The 20,883-nt window shown below is 48.7% G+C and overlaps 3 protein-coding genes across 4 annotated transcripts; 2 read left to right on the top strand and 1 right to left on the bottom strand.

Moving 5' to 3' along the window:
• Positions 1 to 1,270: 1,270 nt before the first annotated feature.
• On the bottom strand, positions 1,271 to 4,885 carry etaa1a (ETAA1 activator of ATR kinase a). Its single transcript, XM_086034786.1, has 5 exons — positions 4,528 to 4,885; positions 3,700 to 3,893; positions 3,482 to 3,594; positions 2,120 to 3,084; positions 1,271 to 1,426 (listed from the first exon to the last, which is right to left on the bottom strand). The coding sequence occupies exons 1-5, from the start codon at positions 4,757 to 4,759 to the stop codon at positions 1,329 to 1,331; spliced, it is 1,602 nt and encodes a 533-aa protein (XP_085890912.1). The 5' UTR covers positions 4,760 to 4,885; the 3' UTR covers positions 1,271 to 1,328.
• Positions 4,886 to 6,223: 1,338 nt separating this feature from the next.
• spred2a (sprouty related EVH1 domain containing 2a) lies at positions 6,224 to 13,241 on the top strand. Of its 2 annotated transcripts, XM_086032979.1 has the most exons (6): positions 6,224 to 6,570; positions 7,901 to 8,075; positions 10,331 to 10,499; positions 10,982 to 11,046; positions 11,117 to 11,278; positions 12,120 to 13,241. In XM_086032979.1, the coding sequence occupies exons 1-6, from the start codon at positions 6,539 to 6,541 to the stop codon at positions 12,717 to 12,719; spliced, it is 1,203 nt and encodes a 400-aa protein (XP_085889105.1). In that variant the 5' UTR covers positions 6,224 to 6,538; the 3' UTR covers positions 12,720 to 13,241. The 2 variants fall into 2 exon arrangements, with proteins under 2 accessions (XP_085889105.1, XP_085889106.1); XM_086032980.1 differs by lacking the exons at positions 6,224 to 6,570; positions 7,901 to 8,075 and adding an exon at positions 8,529 to 8,888.
• Positions 13,242 to 14,226: 985 nt separating this feature from the next.
• Positions 14,227 to 19,746, top strand: LOC147146633 (ras-related protein Rab-1A). Its single transcript, XM_086032981.1, has 6 exons — positions 14,227 to 14,429; positions 16,246 to 16,318; positions 16,407 to 16,502; positions 16,635 to 16,730; positions 17,856 to 17,987; positions 19,014 to 19,746. Exons 1-6 carry the CDS (start codon positions 14,416 to 14,418, stop codon positions 19,209 to 19,211), a joined length of 609 nt encoding a protein of 202 aa, XP_085889107.1. The 5' UTR covers positions 14,227 to 14,415; the 3' UTR covers positions 19,212 to 19,746.
• Positions 19,747 to 20,883: the final 1,137 nt, after the last annotated feature.

Below are 20,883 nucleotides of genomic sequence, written 5' to 3' on the forward strand. Positions count from 1 at the left end.
CAACATTATTAAAAGCATTATTTCAGACCGATTGTCGGCGCTATTTGTCATTTTCAAGCATATCGTCATTGGGATATATATCGGAAACCAAATGCCGGGAACGTCCTGCGTGCCTTGTTTTTGTTTTAACTGGATGAAAACAAATCGGAGTGAAAGATTAACATTTCAGTTATGCTGCAAGTTTATATCGATCCTAGAAAACTCCAGGGAGCTTTTTATTTGCTCAAGCTTTGAACTTTCTCCGACATGCGAGTGAGCCTATTTTGGTATTTTGAAGTTTAAAACGATGAAAAGATGTCAGAGACTTAAAAACGAAGCCTTTGCAAAGTTGCAAATCTGAAGAGCCGTCGAATAACGCTTTGAGGCGTTTCAACAAAGTGTTGAAGTTTGCACTAATTCGAATTTGGATACCAACATTTTCCCCTTTTACTGCAAATGAATTTCGGCTCTCGGCCTCCTTGGCTACTAATAACCGGAATCGGCTCTGGAAAAAAACAAAAAACATTTTGGTCTACTCGAGCCTGAACAAATGTTCAAACAGCCAGATGCTCTGATGTAATCCATATCTTTATTCTTGTAAGCGTTGCGGGACCTGAACAAGTCTTTTTTTTTTTTTTTTTTTTTTTTTTTTTTATAAATCGGCAGATTAATTGATGGTCCGAATTGTATCAAATACCAGAATCGGCCTTAAAAAACCCCAAACATCAGTCTGCCGTCGTCCCAACATGTCTGTTGTGCTAATCAGGCACGTCTCGCTCTGGTGCTCGAGGCCGCCGTCCTGCTTGTTTTGGATGTCTCCCTCCTCCAGCACGCCTGATTCAAATGATCGGCGAGCTCTGCAGAAGCCTGCTAACCATCCTGATGGTTTGAATCAGGTGTGTTCGCACAGCTCAACATTTTCTTAAGAGCATTTCCACCTTTTGCGTTTCGTTAACCGAGATCTCTGTTTTTGTTCTTTTTTATCTTGTTCTATATGCGCGGCACTAACCTGACCCTATTCATGTTTTAGGGATTGGGCTGTCAGCAGGATGATGTGGCCCGGCCCCAAAAACGCACACGTCAACCATGAAATTGATCAATCGCCCAGCCCAAGTGCACGACATGAAATACATCAATTGTGAAAAAAAAAAGCCATCTTCAAAAATAGCCCCGTTGCATGATGGGAGATGACGGCTCCTTTCCTGCTCCCGCCGTCTCAAATTTATTTACAACAAATTTGCGAGGCTTTTGGATGAACAGCATGTTGGCGGTGACAATCAAGCCAAGCGCATCATTTGAATGGAGTTTAATGTTAAAAGAATATATAGAGATCAAAGTAGGCGGGCGCTTCATTTGATGTTCTGGACTTCCTGCAAGCGGCGCCGTCGGCGCTCCACGGCCTGCCGCTTCTTCCGCTCGATCTCCAGCGCCGAACATTTCGCCGACGCTTGACACACAAGCACAAGCGACACACTTTGACTCGGCGCACACATTTCTCACGACTACCCAAAAATGTGGACTGCTGCCGCATCAGGGAAAAAAAAAAAATGGAAAATTGAGTATTCAATTCTACTTGATTCATTCCACATTTTAATGTGTGTGTTTTTTGATTTTTTTTTTGTATCGGGTTGTAATGTGATACTGATTTTTTGTTTTTTTCTGGTGTGGCAGCAAGACGCTTGCGTAAATAAGTACATTTAAGAATATAAAATGAAAGTTAAAACAAAAAGTTGAGCATCGCATTCAAGCGTGAAATGTATCTATCACGAGTGAACTTCTTTTGCGTGCTGGCGCGTCGGCCGTTTGACTGCGGCGCTGGCACAAGACAAGACAAGACAAGAAGTCGTCCATTAGTGAGAGAAGAAAGAGCACAGCGCAGCCAAGTTGGCCCACGCTCGTCACCCATCGGTTGATGAGTGACCAGTAACCGTGGCAACGCTTGCGCCTGCGTCTCTATGTTCAGCATCTATTTATTTGGACATTTTTCTCATCTATTTGCTTGCTGGACGAAAAATCGAAATTTGAAGTCACCCTTTTATCATGAAATGTCAGAAAGCCGATTCAATGTTTTGATTGTGATGAGAACTAAAACAACTATTGGATGCCTTTGATTTCTTTTGGCACAAACGGGGCCCCTTACCTTTGCTGGTCACCGCGGAGATGGGATGATGTGTTGCCATGGAAACAGGATCGTTGTTCCCCATGGGAATAGGCCCGTTGGTCACCGAGGAAACTGGCTTGCTGGTCACCGCCGGAACCAGAGGAGTCGTTGCCACGGAGATGGGCCTGTTGGTCGCCGCGGAAACGGGCTCGCCGGGCTCGCCGGGCCTCTTAAAGGTGAACTGCCGCGCGGCTCGCCGTTGCGCAGGTGGGGTTGCCGGCGCGGCCGGTCGCCAGCGGCCCGCGGCGCGGTCCTTCCCCGCCGCGCGATTGGTCACTTGGCCGCCGATGCGCTTCTCCAGGTCCTCGCAGAGTTCCCGCAGCATCTCGTCGTCAGCCGGGTCATCCCACGGCGGCTCCGACGAGAAAATGGCGTCCAAGTCGTCATCCGAGAAATCCGAGACGGCGGCAACCTGCTCGTGGGCGCTGCCTGGCGAGGAGCGTTTCTTTGTCGCTGTTGAAACGGCAGCAGATGTCAAGTCTTTTCCTGCTGCTTTGGAGCTCGGAGATTGGAAGCTTGCGGGACACGTTCCAAGTTCGTCCGGAGTTGTTCGCCCCTCTGACCGGCTGACACTGAAAGGCGCGGACGGCGGCGGCGGCGGCGCCTGGTAGGGGGTCTTCTGCGTGGAGCTGTGTTGGGGCGCGCAGAAGTTCTGCGGGTTTTGCGTCATCTCGGCCAGCAGCGAGTCGTCGAGCAGGTCGTCGTCCCAGTCGTCCGGGATGTCGGCGCGAGGCGTCGCCGGAAAATCCTCGGCCGCCGCGCCGGCCTCGTCCAACAGGAAGCGCGGGCGGTCCTCGGCGCGCGACGGGGGCCGCGGCGGGTTGCGAAGGCGCTCGTCCGACGGCCGGCGCGCGCCGCCGAGATCGCCGTCCGGGTCGTGGCGACCAATCAAGTTGAGGTCAAAGCGCTTGGCCAACTTCAGCAGGTCGTCGACGCCGTTGGATCTGCCAAGCCACAAGCGCAAATCAACTTTTTTTTGGGGGGGGGGGGGGGCGGGGCACATGACAGAGGCTAGGTTCCAAAAATAAATCAGCAAATAACAAAATATTCAAGGCTCCGTTGTAATGAAATTCAAGGGTTAGCAGAAAAAAAGATGACATTGTGGAACAAAAGAATTGTCTTTTCATGAAAATGTAAACGTTGAATGCTCGAACATTTCTTAATTTTAGATTGTCACTAAGTTTCAATGTTTCAAGATATCGCACTGCTTTTTACTTAGTTTGAACACAATTTAAAGTCGGATGTTACAATTTTTTATTCACAAAATAAAGATAAAAATGCTGAATCAACCCGAGTTACCTCACACACGAGACGGCCAAGCACGCAAGCCGACGTACTCACCTGGGCGACTTCCTCCTGCTTTTGGGCGGCTGAACATCGGGCGTGCACGGGATGCCGGCGCTGTCGCCGATCCACTGCTGCAAGGCGGGCTCCGACACTTCCGGCCTGCCGTGCTGCACGTGCGCACGCGCACACACACACACACACACACACACACACACACACACCAGTGGTGACGTCACAGCGGCCAACACCTGGACGAGGTGCGTGTTACCCACCTCGGGCGCGATCCTGCTCACGATGTCGGAGATGTTGACCATGCCCGGCGCGTGTTTCTTTGGCCGTTTGCCGAGTCTCTGAGGCGACGTGGCGTCCCAGATGATGTCGTGAGGCACGTCGGCGTCATGGGGAGACTCGCCGCCCGACGCTCCCGAAACTCTGGACACGACCGGCCTGGTCGGGCTCTTAAATTCTGCAATGTGACAAAAATTCATTTATATATATATATGTATATGGTTTTCCACCCTTTACTGAAAAACAGTCAATTCTTTCAAAGTGCAAGTACAAAAAATGCACAAACAACTGCCTGGTTTGGTCCGTAATTAAGCACTGTTGTTCTTCAACATTATTGGGTCAGCGTTTAAGGACGGTGAATGGATTTTGGGCAGTTCATCCGTGCCGAACTAAAGGGGAACGTGTGCTTTTTACGAAAACACACTTCAACGCGCGTCCACTGATAGTGTAGTGGTACACAGGCCTGAGTTGTGTGCGGGCAGCGCGGGATCGATTCCCGCTCAGTGACAGCGTCTATGTGTGCCCTGCGACTGGCTGGCGACCAGTTCGGGGTGTAGTCTGCCTTCGCCCGTCGACGGCTGGGATAGGCTCCGGCAACTCCCCGCGACCCCGTATAGGATAAGCGCTTTGGAAGATGACATGACATGACTTCAACCCGCAATCTAAGGCCGAACTCGTCGTATGTTTTTACAACATAACAGGGAAGTGGACGAGTTCCAACGCTGTTCGTCGCTGGCTGCTGTTTGACGCCTAATGGCAGCACCGAGTTGAGTGAATTCGTCCACACGTGAAAATAAAAGTACGCAAGTAACCTGACTCGGCTGCGCTGGCGCTGGGAGCGTGTTGGGGCTTCTTGTCCGAGGAGCTTTGCGTGTGCTGGCTGAGCTTGTAGCTTCTGCTCAGGCGGCGGTTCGTCGTCAGTGCTTGGTGGTGGTTTCGTTCGGTCGGCGGAGACCGTCCGCCGTGTCCCTTCGTGGCCGCGGACACGCTAAGGTGCGAACGACCCTGCGCCGCTTCATCGGCCACCGACTGCGCTCTTAACATTTCTTCAAACAATCCCGTCGGACATATTCCGATGTCACGCCAAAGCTCGCTTTGAAAGTCGCGCCATATTGTCCGGCGGCGGCGGCGGCTGGACCATACTGCGCATGCGCAAACGGCTTGTCGGGTTCAGAGTTCAGCCACATTCCGTCTTTTTTTTTTAGACCGCCATCTATTTCGATCATGTCATATTGCATTAAAATGTCAAAATATTGGAACCGCTTGTTAATAATTGTTGTAATTACGACTTAATAACTAAAGTGGAGCTGTGATACTACTAAATGTGTAGTCCTGATATTGACTTGAGATATATAAAATGTGTATGTGAATGTGTCTTAAGCCTATATTGTCAATATGCTGACGTAAATCAATCATTATACCTGTCTTTAAATGTCTTAGTTGAATGTATATGAAACCCCTGGCATTGTTATTATTTTTTTACTCTGTTGTACACTAGCATGTTTAATTTACATATACTGTTTTGTACTCGTTTGGTTAAAAAAAGAATTTGAAAAAAATGTGTTAGTTGAAGTTTAATCATCGGACACATTTGAAAAATGTGCAAAATTATCAACTGAAGTACTAACTCCCTTGGGTACAAAATGTTACTTGTGTTCAAAATCTTACTTCATTATAATCACACTACAATGATATCTGTGACTTTTTCAAACATCTTTTGTAAAAATCCGCTTCAAATGTGTAGAAAGAAAAAGTTTACTAATTGTAAAGAAATGAGGTTTTGAGTCCAAACAAACGGAAACTTTTATTGCAACTTTTAGGAAAATTGCAAGCGAAATCTGGCATTTTAGACCGCAACAATCATAAAAAAGAATCCTGGAGGCACTGTACAGTGCAGTGGGGGGAAAGGAATTACACCATGGCCAGTCTTTTATTTCTTTTCAGGCAAATTTCACATCCGTAACTGTACATTTAACAACAACGACAAACTAATCACCTCCTTGTTTAAGATGTTTTCAACTGAAGTAGATTATTATTTTAGCTCCCCTAAATTGATCACAAATTGGAACAAAAAAATGAAACTTTGATGAATATTATATTATAAGGTTGGCACATTTTCCACCCAACCTTGCTGGAGACGTTCAACGAATCGTTCCCATTCCATATTCAGAAAAAGTTCGTCACATTCACTTCACCCCGGGAAAGAGATTCAAGTAGAGTTCTTCTTACCACAACACAGTCGTGTATTTCTGAGGGATCGAAAACTCAACTTTGACAATACGTGGTTGTGAAAATGACATTTTATCTGCATAAATGAATTATTATCCTCAGCACTTGCATGGGGACTCCATTTTTCTCAGGACGATTTTGTATCGAAAGCAAAATCACGCCATCATCATTTATTATTTGATGATGACGATGATGGTGATGATGATGATGATGATGATGATGATGATGTATTGGCACTTGACTGCGGTCCTTCGGGTGTGACGTCACGTCCCCCCCTCCTTCCCTCAATCCAATATGGCGTGAGGAGGAGATGCGGCTCGTCCGGGACCAGCCGAGCCGACCACATCCCTCTTTGGTCGCTCAAGCAGGAGGAGGAGGAAGAAGAAGAAGAAGAAGAAGAAGAAGAAGAAGAGGAAGACCAGCTCAGCGGACTGTGGCGTGGAGGAGCAGGAGGAGGAGCCAAAGGAGCAGGAGGAGGACAGACGCCACCGGAAGATGCCGGGAGCCGCGCGCGCGCGCCAAACTGGAGACGACGCAGCGTGCGGCCATGGCGGGAAATCGACGCAGCGACGCACGTGACGCAAGCCAAATAACATGAACCACGAGGAGCACGACAGGCCTGACGAGTCAGTATCACGCGCACGTGTACCAAGCCACGCACGTAACACGGCACACGTGCTCACACGTTTGCCACATGACTTGTTTTTCTTCTGATGTTTGCCTGATGTGTGAGAAGCCATAATTGAAATTACGGTTCCATATGAAGATGATGATGTCATCAACGCAACCCTCACAGGTGTCAAAGTGGCGGCTTGGGGGCCCCATCCGCTCCAGCTCGTTATTCTTCGGGCCGCCAAAGCCGAGCCGGCGCGCCCGCCGCACGTTTCGCAAATAAAATGTGCCACAAACTTGACAACTATTAAGTGGCCCGACTCCGTTTTGGTCATTTTGCAGCTTTGATGGTGGCAAGAAAATCGGAGGGGATTTCTGGCTTCCCAATTGATATGGCAACGTTTACTTCTTTTTTTGACGCAGTTTTACAGTCATTGTAGTTTCCCCCAGATTTGGACATTTGGTCAAATACCATTATTTTGATGTACTGTAGTGACACCTTTCTGTGCCACCGAGGTACGGTTATCTTTTATTTTCAGTTTCATTGGTTGCCCGAAAAAAAAGAAAGATAAAACCCCGGGATTTGAAAAAAAAAAAGAAAAAAAGTTGAGTGCAGCAGTGGTCCAAGTGCCAACATGTGTCCTGCGAGATGATGTCACCAGCAGCCAAGCTGAAGTGCCACTTTTGCCGGACGTTGGCCCCGCCGGGCCTGGCGCAGATGAAGCGGCAAAATTTGCAACTCAACATTGATTTAGAGCAGGACTCACCCAAAAGATTTCACTCGACTCACTTCTGCACCTAACTTCGAAACGACTCCAGTGGAGTTAGCCCACGCTTGTTTTCATTTTCAAATGACTTTCATGATGTTGTCGTCCAGCAGAGCTGGGCAATTGACTACAAATTGAGCGTCTACTTTACCATCTAATATTTACAATGAGCGGCTGATTGTAGATATTTCGAACATTTCTATGGACAAGTGTAAGTCAACAAGTGTGTCAACGTGTGGGTGGAAGAAACAAGCATGCTAACTTTAGCAGCCTGGGGCAGCCTCACTCCATTCATGTTTCTGGATAAGAACACAGAGTACAAGCATAAGGAGATCAAGTGTCAACATGTGGCTGGGTCACATGTAAACAAACATGCTCACTTCAGCGGCCTGGGGGAGCCTCACTCAATTCATGTTTAAGGATGTATAAGAAAATGTGTACAAGTGTAATAACATCAAGTGTCCACATATGGCAGGGGTCAAATGCAAAGCAACCTGCTAAGCTAGCTTTAGCCACCCGTGGAAGCTCACTCCATTGACGGGACTCTTTGTCCCACGTGTGCCGTTGTGGTGTGCAGTGACAGCTACATGGTGCGCGTGAAAGCAGTGGTGATGACGCGCGACGACTCGAGCGGCGGCTGGCTGGCGCAGGACGGCGGCCTGAGCCGCGTGGGCGTGTGCCGGCTGACGCCCGCCGGGCCGGTGGGCCGCAGCGGCTTCCTCATCCACGGAGAGCGACTGCGAGACAGACAGGTGGCCGCGGCTGTTTGCGCGTCACTGCGGGAACAGTTTCACATTGTTCACCGCGATCGTTCTCACGGGAAAAGCTGACACATTTCACATGTGAATGTGCCAAGTTAGCGTTAGGTTAACGTGATCACTTTCATGTTCCAACGTGATCGATTATGCATTACACTGTCATAAATTTCACGTTTTCACCTGGGAAGGACTTTCAGGCTTGGACGTGCCTTAAAGCGGCTTAAGTTTGACTTCCACAAAACTAAAACAAATTTGGGGTCCTATTTGTGTCTACTAAATCGAAGTTGTTGGCTACAGTATGTAAGTGCACCGGACCCGTTTCCAGACCTCAGTCTTCAGGGGGGCACATGAAATGCATGGGGGGGGCGCAATTATATAATTATCAATAATAAATATACCCGTCACGCTCAGCAAGGTGGAGGACGATCCAAATGCAGGGAGGCAGGAGGCGAAAATGACGTGCAGTATAAAGTACTTAATGAAAAGGAAACCAAAAGGCAAACACGGCGCTGAGATAATACCAAAACAAGAAGGATCAAAGGAAACCAAACAAGCACTAGGAATCGGATTTGACTTGACTTGACTTTGACAAATGACAACGAACCGACCGGGACTGAAAGAAAGCAGGGAACTATAAAGACAGAGAAATTGACGAGACGACGAGGAACACCTGGACAAGACACAGGGCTGGATGAAGGATGTGTCGCCCTCCACCAGAGGGCAGTGTCGGTTATCCTATCTGCGATGCTAGACGGAAGCAATCTACCGCTGTTTAGCTCAGTGTCACGATCCGTTCATTTAATTATTGTAAGTGTTGCCCTAATGTTTATTTGACGCTCTCAAGTTATTGCTGTCTCGTCTTTATTACCACAGTATGTGTGTATTATTTTAAGTGCGTTTTAATGAAGATGTTACCCTGCTGTTAGTTAGCTGTTCTTTATTATTGATTTTATGTATTTATTTATTTTATATTCATTTATTTTAATGCGGGGCTTCCTCATCTTTCTCGTTAAAAACCCATTTTGACATTGAGGAGTGTCATTGTTCACTGGAGGGAGCCGATTGGCTAACACGAGGGACTGGGATGACAAGCGCAGGTGGACCCGGTGACTTAACGAGACATACGAACACAGGAACACAAGGAAACACTTGCGTCAAGAACCAAACTCAAAGACAGACCATGACCGTTCCTAAATTATAGAGGTGAGTGCGTCAGTACATTTTGCCGCTCCGTCATCCGTCATTCGCCAACGGCTGGGCCGCCCGTCCGTCATCGTCAGGCCGCCGTTATTTCAAGCCCGACCAAAATGCTAATCGTCAGTCAGTCGCTCAGTCATCGTTATTTTACCTGCGCTTCCGTCGTCGCTAATTTGCAGTTTGTCACGTCTGTTTGAGCACCCTCAGCCAGTCCCTCAAAAATGACACTTTCCCGCCGCTATTTTAGGAGCGACAGATCTTCTACTACTTACTACGTGGCGGGCGTTCTTGGCAAAAAAACAGTGTATCTGCTCTGGTCAAGAGTCACGCCATGCACATACCGTGAACATGAAAACCAACATTCAATAAATAGACCAAATGTAAGATATCCCAGTGGTCGAGAAATGCAAAATAATACAAGTCCATCACATGACGTGACGCTCCCGTCACCCTGTCAGACTCTCTCACGCCATCCGCTATGCGTGACCCAAACCGGGAGGAATTGTTCACAAAATCCTCTCCAAAAAAATCATTTCGCAGATTTAAGAGGAGAAAACCATCAAGGTTTACGTGCAAATAAATGCTACGCGCGCAAAAGATATTACGCTCCAACAAAGGGTGTCGATTTCTGTTGCCATGGCAACCAGTCCAGTCCAAGGTAGAATAGGCTCTTGCAAAGTTGTGGAGCGCGACAGTAACTTGAAGCATCGAGCGGACATTTGCGGCGATGGCAAGAACTCCGACCGGCGGACGGGACGTCATCGAGGGGCCGCCCTCCCGTTACCCCAAAACATTTCTACCTCCTCCCGCCTCCATGGAATTTCTGGCGGGAGGTGCGAGCATGTAAACAGCGGCGAGCGAGAAGCGAGAAGGAAGGAAAGCCCACATCCGGTGTATGTAGTCGGCTCCAAGCGAGCCAGCGGCGCGCGTTGAGCCCCGGCAACAAAGGCAGACACGCGGCACACGTGTTCCCGCCAGTCGCCGGTTGGTGACATCTTATTTAACCAGACGTGGCACTTTCCGTCTGATGATGTCTTTTCCTGTGGTGTCAGGTGATACTTGAATGTTTCCTGAAGAAGGACCTGGTCTACAACAAGGCCACGCCCACCTTCCACCACTGGAGGGTGGACAACAGGAAGTGCGGCCTGACCTTCCAGAGTCCGGCCGACGCGCGGTCGTTCGACCGCGGCGTACGGAAGGCGCTGGAGGACCTGACGGAAGGTACGGCCGCGTGACTGTCGGTCGGAGCCAGTGGCGTTGGAAACGAGTCATTTTATTCTCACAAACTCGTTTGACTTAGAGCTCAAAACAATGAAACCGTTTTTTTTGCTTTTTTTTTTTTTTTTTTTTTTGGTGAGTGCATCAATTGACTGCACGTTTTGCTGCTACTCCTGGTGTGCCCGCCTTGGCCACCAGGGGCCAGCAAAAGACAGACATGCTGTCTTTGTTTTCTGAGACTCAATTTGTCTCGACTCCTCAGTACGGCACTAATGTGTGTCGTTCTACGTAGAGGATAAAGAATACAATTGCGAGCTACCGTTATATTGTCTGTTGACATGTGTTGCAGTTTATGTTCAGATATTACGTGCTCAGTCTTTTGCCGCTGTGCTTTGAGTGTCACGGCGTGTCCTAGACTGGTAGAGTCGCAGAAAGGCTTCAGAAAAGGACTTCCTCGGAAAAGGGTCCCGGTTCTTCTTTTCCAGGCTCGACCACGTCGTCGTCCACGCCGCAGAAGGAGGCGGAGCTGGGAGACGACGACGTGTTCACGGTGAGCTCGGGCGACGCTCGATGACGACGTCGCGGTCACGCCGGTGACGCGTTTGCGTTTGCCGCCGCAGACGGCCACGGACAGCTCGTCCGACTCGTCCCGGCGGAGGGAGCCCGCGGCGCTGGCCTTCGGCGAGCACCGCCCCCGCCACCACCGCTGCATTCTGGGACGCGCGTACGAGCAGCGACGGCCGGCCGACCGCGCCGTGCCGGACCGCTGCTTCCCGGAGCAAGTGAGTGGGGCGGCCATGTCGGGAGGGGCGCCGCGTCGACGTCCGCGACTCGTTTTCACTGCGCAAGGCTTCAACGTCGATTGAAAAGCACATTCGTTTGTCAAGTGCAGGTCGGTCGTGTTGAACTTTGAAGCGCAATACTACAGCCGCAATGGGTCATTTACAATTGTTTCTTCTCAAACATTTCTTCAGGAATAAATTGGATTTCGCTTTTGTGAGCGATACATGCTAGATGATTGAGTACGGCGCTTATTTTCCTATGTTCGTATTCAAGAGAATTTTGATTGAACTGGAGTATTTCAGTGACTTTTGCGGTAGATTTTAAGTAGGTAACGTTTAGGGGGTATTTGAGTACATGGGCGGCGCCCACCCACGGACAAGCTCTGCCCACCCAAAGAAAACTGGATGTAGTTCTAAATATTTTTCCACCTGCATGTCCATACCGTTCAGTTGTGGATGTCTTCTAAGTCAAATCCAGATCAAATCAACTTTTATTTGTTTAGTCCAAATCACAACAACAGTTATCTCAAAGAAGGAGAAAACAAAACACGTTTTAAGGGGCATTAGCCCCACGCTGGATTTCCTCCTACTTGAGCATCGTAGCACTTTTTTGCCCCCCGTCCCCCATTTTAACCGTCGATCAAATGCGTGGTTCTCGGAGGGCAAGTGTTTTTGAGTCGCTAAGTTTGAGAAGCACCGCAAGTGTTAACAGACATCACATTTCCCTTGACAGTTCTCCACCGACGGAGACGTCAGTCGACGATCGTCGTTTGGTGGCTTTTTCGGGCGGCGTCGCTCGGTGCGCCGCGTCTGTCTTGACAGTTGTAGTGGGTGTGCGCAGGCGTTCCCTCGCCACGTGAGCTTCCAGCTGGAGGAGGAGATGCGCGTCAGCAGGCGGGACGCGTCAGCCTGGCTCGCCGGCTACGAGGACTACCGCCACGCCGCCGCCACGCGGGGCAAGCGCTCGCCGGCCGACGCCTACGCCTACCGCCCGCCCAAGCTCGGCTACGGCTACCCGTACCCGCCGGGCAAGCTCGAGCCGCCGAGGGCGGCGGTGACGGCTCAGCCCCGGCCGAAGCGCGGCCGGAAGGACGGCGAGCGCCTGCGCTGCGTTTACTGTCAGGATGTGTTCCGCCGCGAGGACAATGGGCGGGGGCGCTGCCGGGAAGCGCCGGACCCCATCCGGACGTGCATCCGGCGCGTCAGCTTCCTGTGGTGCGCCGACAGCCTGCTGTACCACTGCATGGCCGACCCGGAGGGCGACTACTCGGACCCGTGCTCGTGCGAGGCGGGCGACGAGCGCTTCTGTCTGCGCTGGAGCGCTCTGCTGGCGCTGGCGCTGCTGGCGCCGTGCATGTGCTGCTACGCGCCGCTCACCGCCCTCCACCGCTGCGGCGTGGCCTGCCGATGCTGCGGCGGCAGACACCAGGCGGCCGGCTGAGGCGTCGCCCCCTCAGCGGGCATCCCGCTCGTCGTCTGTGTGGCGTTGTCACGCTGGCTGGCGCCGCACACAACATTAGTTTTGTCGATTGGCGCTTCAGCCGGGCCGGGGGCTGCCCGGAAAGAGCCATCCAAAAATAGTCATGCTCATTGGAGAAACAAAACAAGTATGCTTGATGCTAATATCTTTTGTTAGAATTGACACTTCAAAACCTTTGGCTACATTATTAGGCGCTATAAGGGCCGGGCTGGCACCAAAAAAAAAAAAAAAAAAAAAAAATATCGGCACTGGCAGTTTGATTTAGGCCCACTGACCTGGCCCAGCCCAACTTCTGACCTGGGCATATTTTTAGATTACATTTCTTTATATTGTTTTTTTTTTTTATTTCCACTTTTATTTATTATTATATACCGGTATTTGGATTTTAAATTTGGGCAGTTTTGGTCCTCCATACACCTGCAGGTCCTTGTGAGAAAGTGTTGAAGCACCTGACTGATTAAACGATGGCAGCAACTTTTGGTACGTGCGTGTGATATGTCATTGTGTCGCTCGTGCCATGTTGTGCGCGTGCACGACTTTTGCTGACGAACCCTAAACACGCTGCTGCCCTCCCACTGACAAATGTCGCCATGCAGCAGGCGCCCGGTCCGGTAACAATTTCCATTCAAGTGGGCTCGCTCACGAGTCGGCTGCACGCGACTGTATCACGCGAGTTGGCTTGAACACAAAACATTGGCCACTAGAGGGTGGAATTGCTCATTTTCTCATAATTTGAAAGCAACACGAGATTGGGAGATTACGACAAACTACTAGGGGTTTCGACGTTTCGTAGAATTCTCTTCTTCCTGCACGTTGGCGGGAAGAAGCTCGAGAAGATTTGGCCTGAGAAGACGCTACGCTAAAGCTACAGCTTCAGAGACTGCACGTAGAGACGCCATCGCTGTCCGTCAGGAGATATTCGACTTTGCACCGCTCCCGATTTGAGTTGTGGGTTGGTGCATAAAATGAATGTAAGAATTTGGAATGTAAAAACGATGTCATCTAATTGGCCGCTTAGAATTGGGTTTTAACACCTTCAAAATAAAAGTCTGAGCGGAAATGAGCACAACATGACAGGAGGTAGAACGTATGAAGTGGAAAAAGTGGATTTTCCCTGTGAATTTGTGGAAAATATTTATATTTAAAATATCTAAATATTTGTAATTCCCCGAATCAGTCAGGGAAATTGAAGGAGGTGGCAATAACGTCGAATCTTGTCTGAGTGTGGAACATTTAATGTGAACAAATGTGGACTTTCACAGGGAAAATATGGCATTACGCAATTGTGGGGATCTCTGAAATGTGGAAAATATTTGGAATTAAAGGAATATTGAATCTCCTTCTTTTTTTTCATTCCGGGTTTGAAAGTAACGCTTTTCGATCACCAGCCATTGTAGTGCGCGATGGTGGCGCCACGGGACTACACTACCCACGATGCCGCGCTCCTTCTATTTCCGGGTAGGCGGTGCCGACAGCCATATTTGATTCGATTACGCCGTACTGGCTGCGACAACTAGTTTCGGCACTTCTTTTTCTCTTTTTACCCCTTGGCTTTTGGACACCTCAAAACGTCCGCGCTCGTCCCTCTCCACGGCGAACCTGCCACCAAAGTCCAAACAAACCCACCGCGACGAGCGTCCCCGAGCGGTAGTCCAAAATGAATCCCGAATAGTAAGTGTTGCTCTTTACTGTCGTGTGTCGCCGTCGGTAAGAGACAGGAAAGCTCCGGCGGCCAGCTGAGCTGTCAGCAGCGAAGCTAAAGCTAAGCTAACGCGAAGCTAACGTCAGCTGCTTTGTTAGCCTCCCCGGAGCAGCACCGATATGTTTTTTTTTTTTTTTTCTTTCTGTGATAATTATTTTTGATTGGGTCGTCCAGGCGTATGTCATCATGTTGTCGCGTCTTTGGCATTGTGTCGACTTGGTTGATTTCCTTGCCGGCTAGCGGGTTACCGGGCGGCTAGGTAGCCTTAGCCGAACGTTACAATTTTGACGAGTTTTAACCCCCCTCCCTCCCCCCTCGCAATAAAACCAAAACCAAAACCAAATGACGCTTCATTTCGCTGCGTGGGTGCTCAACGGCAAGAATTGAGGCGACAAAACGAGCTTTAAAATGTGATGCGATGAGTCACGAGTTGCCAACAGGAAGTTGCCACATCCGCGCGTCAAGTTAGCATCAATGCTAACAGTTGTTTTGTTGATGATTACGTAACTCACGCTTGACGTCATCACTCAACGCTTGTGATGGTTGATTTAGGATTTATTTAATTCCTTCTTAGAGATTTAAAAAAAGAAATGCTTACATCTGTTTCCATAACAGCAAAAGAAAAAAATCGAAATGAGACGAGAGAAAAATAAATCGTTTTCTGACTTTTTTTTTCCAGAAGAAATTTGAAATTTCCCTTTAGCCTCTCTCACCAAGTCTTCCAAATGATTGTTTTTTTTTTATTTTAGCTGTTCTGCAGAAATGCGGTCTTCTCCCTCAATTTGATAAGCCTTTTAACTAATTGAGCTGGCGTCTTGTTTTGCAGCTCGTTCCTATTCCTGTTAACGTCACACCTTTGACCTCTGCACTCCGTTCCATCACCTTGCTTTGAAACATGTTTGCTTTTAAACACTACGGTGCTTTTCACATTGCGGTTGCGCATTCATTTTTTTCTAACTTTATTTGAATATTTTGATATATTAGTACATTTTGTCACATTTTGAACTCCAAAATCCTGGATTTTCAGTAGCCTGCAATTTAGAAACAGCAAAGATTTTTCCAAACGTGACGACGTGTTGCATATAATTAGTTCTAGCCGACTGCCGTTTCCACACAGTGGCATTACACTGAGGCTCTTGGATGCTCTGCCACCGTGTGTTTATTAGTCTGACCGTCTAGCTAAAAAAGTGTGGGGGTACTATTGATCTGCACACTGAATATGACAACATCTTTTATAACGGAGACATTTTTGCTTGGCGAGAAGCCATTGTTGATCATATCATCCATAATCAGGCTTTCGTGAAATAAAAGGCTTACTCTCACCCATAATACAAGCAGAAACAAATGTAAGTGAAAGGAAAGGCAATATTGAGAATTGTGAAGACTATCAAAGATTTCTGTGTCACCGCGCTCGTTCGATACGATTTGAATGCACGAGCCGTCGATTGCCGGTATGCAAAGTCACGTCGGCCTTTGGTGACAATTGATCACTTGAATTGGCTGTTAGCTAGCGAATCAGAGCATGAGATGGAAGTGGACGACGATGGTAAAGAGAAAGGTGGGATGAGGTCAAGATGCTCCGATCCGATCAGCGCGATCCACCTGAAATTGATTGCCATCGCTTATGGCGATCATAATATCGATAATGAATAAAGTCCGCCAAAACGCTACGCGCTGTTCGTGCCGCACGTCGGGCGGCAAAATGAAGATGAAAAAATGAAGCTACACGGCGTGTGTACTTAGCAACGTGTGTGTGTGTGTGTGTGTGTCCGTCCGTCCGTCCAGTGACTATTTATTCAAACTCTTGCTGATTGGAGATTCTGGCGTTGGAAAGTCTTGTCTGCTGCTTCGCTTTGCAGTAAGTTTTTCTTCTTCTGCCGTTTGGCACTGTGTCACCGTGACGACCGCTCAACAAATGCTTGTGTGTGTGCGCGCGCGCGCCCCAGGACGACACGTACACGGAGAGCTACATCAGCACGATCGGCGTGGACTTCAAGATCCGGACCATCGAGCTGGACGGGAAGACCATCAAACTGCAAATTGTGAGCGGACCAGCGTCGGCGCACTCTCCGCGGCGCGCTGGCCGTTTGGCCCTCGACGCGTTGTTGTTATTGTTGTTGTTGGTTCCCCCCCCATTCAACCCCCCCGTCTTGTCTTGTCTTGTGTTGTGCCAGTGGGACACGGCCGGCCAGGAGCGCTTCCGCACCATCACGTCCAGCTACTACAGAGGCGCGCACGGCATCATCGTGGTGTACGACGTCACCGACCAGGTCAGCGGCGCCGCTCGGTCGTCGAAGCGCTCGGCCGGCAGGCGCCGACTTTTCTCCAGGACAACACGCACTCAAACACGGAACGCCTTTTTGGTTGGCGGCCCCAATTGGGCCCAATCAATCTGAATATTTCACATTTGACTTTTTATGAGCTTTACATCTTTTTCCAGCCATTCCTTGTAGAGGGACATCATTTGACAGGGGGGGGAAAAATGTGCGGTAATAGATCGCAGTTGCATAACAATCAAAATATCGCAGTCTAAAAGCAATAGCATGTTGATGTCATAGTATTTAGTTGTGAAATTTGTTCTGTCCCAGTTGGGCCGCCGTCTGAGAACTCGGGGTGGCCGCTCAATCACGCAGTGGCTAGCGGCCACCGTTAATGTTGAACCCCAATGAGCCGCCCCCCCCCCCCCCCGCAAGTGCGCCACTCACGGCTATTGTACTAAATGATGAACCTGTCCATGAATTTCCATCCCTTCGTGGAAAAACGGAACGTTTGGGATATTTACTGGGAGGCTGAGGATTTGGACAACTGTAAGCTAAACAAGCTCTCGAAATGATTCATCCAATGATCAAAAATCTATTTGATAATTAGTTATACAATTGTAATTATATAGCGCATTTCATAAGAGCTGGCGCTGTAACAAAGCACCGCTTGACATACAAACAACAAAAAAGCCACAATACAACAAAATGGAATCATTGGCATAAAACACTGTATACAATAGACACCGGAAAAGAGGCAAACATTTGAATGAAAGCACCTTTTTCTCGAAAGCTCCAGGTGTGGTCAAATATCAATACAATGTGGCAAATTTGCCCCCCCCCCCCCCCCCCAAACCCATACATAACCCCCCTCAATTTATAGATGATTTATTTACTGCTTGGAATAAAAAAAGAGCTATTCTCCAAAAACAAAGGAATTAGTCTGGTTATGGTCACCAGGAGCACTTTGGGGGAAAAGAATGTGGTGAAAGTAGAATAAAGTAGTTTTGTGGCTTTCTGCGGGTTTGATTAGCTGGTGTACCTAATCTCAGAAGAGGCCGTAGCAAAGTCATGGGAGGCAATGTATTGGCTTAAAGCAGCTCCCGGGTGTGACGTTATTTTCCTTGCGTGCGCCAGGAGTCGTTCAACAACGTGAAGCAGTGGCTCCAGGAGATCGACCGCTACGCCAGCGAGAACGTCAACAAGCTGCTGGTCGGCAACAAATGCGACCTGACCACCAAGAAGGTGGTGGACTACACCACGTCCAAGGTCAGCGTCCGTCACACCTTCACGCTACGCCAGTCACACCTTTCCACGGGCTCAAGCGCAGGCACTTTTTGGGGCTGCTGAAGCACCCTTCAAATAAATCCAAAAGCACCAACAACATTTCGGAGGGCTCAAGATCCAAGTTCCTGCCTGGCCTTTTTTTTTTTTTTTTTTTTTTTTTTTGCGGGTGCTTTTTCCAAAAATGGCTCGATCCACCGGATCCCTGCCAATAGTGGTGGGTACCTCACGTGGGTACCTCAAAATTCGATCCGATTTAGAGGCCCGCGATTCGATTTAATTCCAATTCAGAGGCCTATGATTCGATTCAATTGCGATTCCGATGCATCGCTACATTGGCTTACATTTTATAGTCCGTTGAAAAACTGGCACCTTTATTAAAACAAAAAACTCAATCAGATTTAGATTTCACACATTTGACTTGCTGCGCTCGTATGAGGTTTTGCTGGTTCCGCCATCTTGTCACATATTATCTTTGCCTAGCACAGACATCTGACTTACCGATGCGCATATTCGCTTGCACATGCTTTTTTTTTTTGATGTTTTTTTTAAATATCAATTGAAAATTTGAACAAAAGGTTCAGGGAGGACCCAGGGTTGTCAGCATGTCTTAAAAAGTGACAACGATAGCTCTATGTAGTTTTCTACAGCAAATGAAGTCCTCCAAAATTTCAAAATGACAGAAATGGTCAACTTTCACGTCTTTGTTTTGATTTCCAGAGTTTTCAATTGATTTATCGGCCAGCAGAGTGTTTAAAAAAAGGCCGATGCCGATATTCGTCAAAAAGCCAAATATCGGCGGCGACAATCGGCCTGGCCGACAATCGGCCTATCCCTAGTTGAAACGTGACGTTGAACTTTGTTTTTCTGTTGCGGCGTTTGCATTCAGTCGGCCGAAGGAAAGGTCATGATGAGCACGGACTACTAATTCCTTCAACGTTTCAACATTCACACCTCACGTGGACGCAAATGGCCGTTCCGATCGTAATCGCCACCTTGGCGTGTGTTCAGGAGTTTGCCGACAGCTTGGGCATCCCCTTCCTGGAGACCAGCGCCAAGAGCGCCACCAACGTGGAGCAGGCCTTCATGACCATGGCGGCCGAGATCAAGAAGCGGATGGGCCCCGGCGCCGCCGCCGCCAACGCCGACAAGTCCAACGTCAAGATCCAGAGCAAGCCCGTCAACACCTCGTCCGGAGGCTGCTGCTGATCACACGGACGGCGGCTGGCGAGCTAGCCGGGGACGTGCGCGCGTGGCGCCGCGCGTGGCCCGAGGAGGAGCCTTGAGACGGTGCGTGCAGCTACAACAACAACAACAACACAAGATTCACAAATTTTACCCCGAGTCAGCAATACCACGGAAGCCAGCAGGCCTTCTTTTTCTTCACACACACACACACACTTGTGCGTGTCCCCTTTTTAATTAATCCACACGCGCATGTTTTTTTGTTTGGTTTTGTTCATGTCTTCACATTGTCCCCATTTCACAATGCAGCACACGCTTTTAGCACACGCGTGATCTCTGATCTCGTGCCTTCTGGCTGCTCTTAGCGGGGGCCGACTACCACTACCCCTCCTTGACCCCCACCACACACACCCCCACCCCCAAGTGTAAATACGTGCTACTGCGTGCTAGCATGATGATACCCAGCCAGCGTGTGCTCCATTGTGGCCCAGCCATCTGTAAAGTGTATATATTTATACATGACACAAAGTCCATTAAATCATGAAGGAGATGTTTGATACCACGCTTCATACGACTCGTTCTTTCTTCCTTCACACTTCCTCACCTTTGCTTGACTCATTAAAACCAATTATGCTTTCAAAAATGCGAGTGCGCCGATTTCCAACTCGAGGCGCAAGCGCAACTGTTAATCGATCACTGTTTATTTGATCAGCGTTTGGAACCGTTTGTTAAAATGGTCCAAATTCTCGCCCTTTCGGGCTGGGCGATATGCAGAAGTATTCCATATCCTTTTGATAATTGATTTGGATTTGTACCTTTTTGAAATGGCTAAAACAAAGATAAAGTGAAACTATCCAGAGGAAAAAGACCATTCAAAATATGGCCGTGAAACAGATTGTCAAGGAATGTACTTGTCACGTGCATTATTGTTTACATCCATGCTCCTCTCACAGTGCCCTAAATGCTTTTTTTTTTTAAAGGAAATCCTAGATTAACCGTTGATTGTTCATTCAATGAAACAGGCGGGCATTTTACCCAATGTTGCCGGTCTGTCGTTTTTCGTGACCAATTCAATTGCAGTCAACCTGTCGGAAGTCCATTGCCCCTGACACCCCCCCCCCAAAAAAAAGGGTGCCCCGCCAGTGAAGGACTAACGGTCGCACTTAGCGGCGCTTACACTGACAGATAAAAACCCACTTCCGTCACTCGTCAGTCTTTCAGGTTTAAAAGGCGTCCCGTCATTGGTCAGCAATGTCCACCTCTGCAATGCAAGTGTAGCAAACTGAGCGTCTCTCGGAGTGAGTGCGTACGTGCGTTACAGTTGACTAAGCGTCTTTGGTCTACTTGAACTTGTGAGAAGACGACATTTTATTCCTCTTACCTTATGTTAATGGTCGGAGCTGGCTAACATGGTGCTAGCGCGTCAAAGATGGGGAGCCGGTTTTTGTGCTCCAAATTGTCCTTACCCACTTGTAATTGTGACTCAAAGCTAACGGCACAGTGTAGCCTCTGGCTGCAGTACGCAGAAAGCCAGGGTTGGGCTTTGCTTCCTGATTTTTGGCGATCATACTTTTTCAGAGCAAATGTGCAGCCCATGATGGGAAGGCCAATTCTCGCTGCCCACCAAGAATTGTGACCGCCACCATTTTAATATGTTGCTACAGCATCAGATTTAGCATCTCAGTTCACCTCAAAG

Source organism: Filicampus tigris, chromosome 6 (genome assembly GCF_054856515.1).
Source record: "Filicampus tigris isolate MCC_2025a chromosome 6, RoL_Ftig_1.0, whole genome shotgun sequence".
In the NCBI taxonomy this organism is placed as follows: Eukaryota; Metazoa; Chordata; class Actinopteri; order Syngnathiformes; family Syngnathidae; genus Filicampus; species Filicampus tigris.

Coding starts and splice junctions, on each gene's coding strand:
- spred2a (XM_086032979.1), top strand. CDS start 6,539: ATGAACCACGAGGAGCACGACAGGCCTGACGA. Junction 6,571..7,900: donor GAGCACGACAGGCCTGACGA/GTCAGTATCACG, acceptor TGTGGTGTGCAG/TGACAGCTACATGGTGCGCG. Junction 11,279..12,119: donor ACCGCTGCTTCCCGGAGCAA/GTGAGTGGGGCG, acceptor GGGTGTGCGCAG/GCGTTCCCTCGCCACGTGAG.
- LOC147146633 (XM_086032981.1), top strand. Junction 16,731..17,855: donor TGTACGACGTCACCGACCAG/GTCAGCGGCGCC, acceptor TGCGTGCGCCAG/GAGTCGTTCAACAACGTGAA. Junction 17,988..19,013: donor TGGACTACACCACGTCCAAG/GTCAGCGTCCGT, acceptor GCGTGTGTTCAG/GAGTTTGCCGACAGCTTGGG.
- etaa1a (XM_086034786.1), bottom strand. CDS start 4,759: ATGTTAAGAGCGCAGTCGGTGGCCGATGAAGCGGCGCAGGGTCGTTCG. Junction 3,894..4,527: donor CGCCAGCGCAGCCGAGTCAG/GTTACTTGCGTA, acceptor GTCACATTGCAG/AATTTAAGAGCCCGACCAGG. Junction 3,085..3,481: donor AGCAGGAGGAAGTCGCCCAG/GTGAGTACGTCG, acceptor GTGGCTTGGCAG/ATCCAACGGCGTCGACGACC.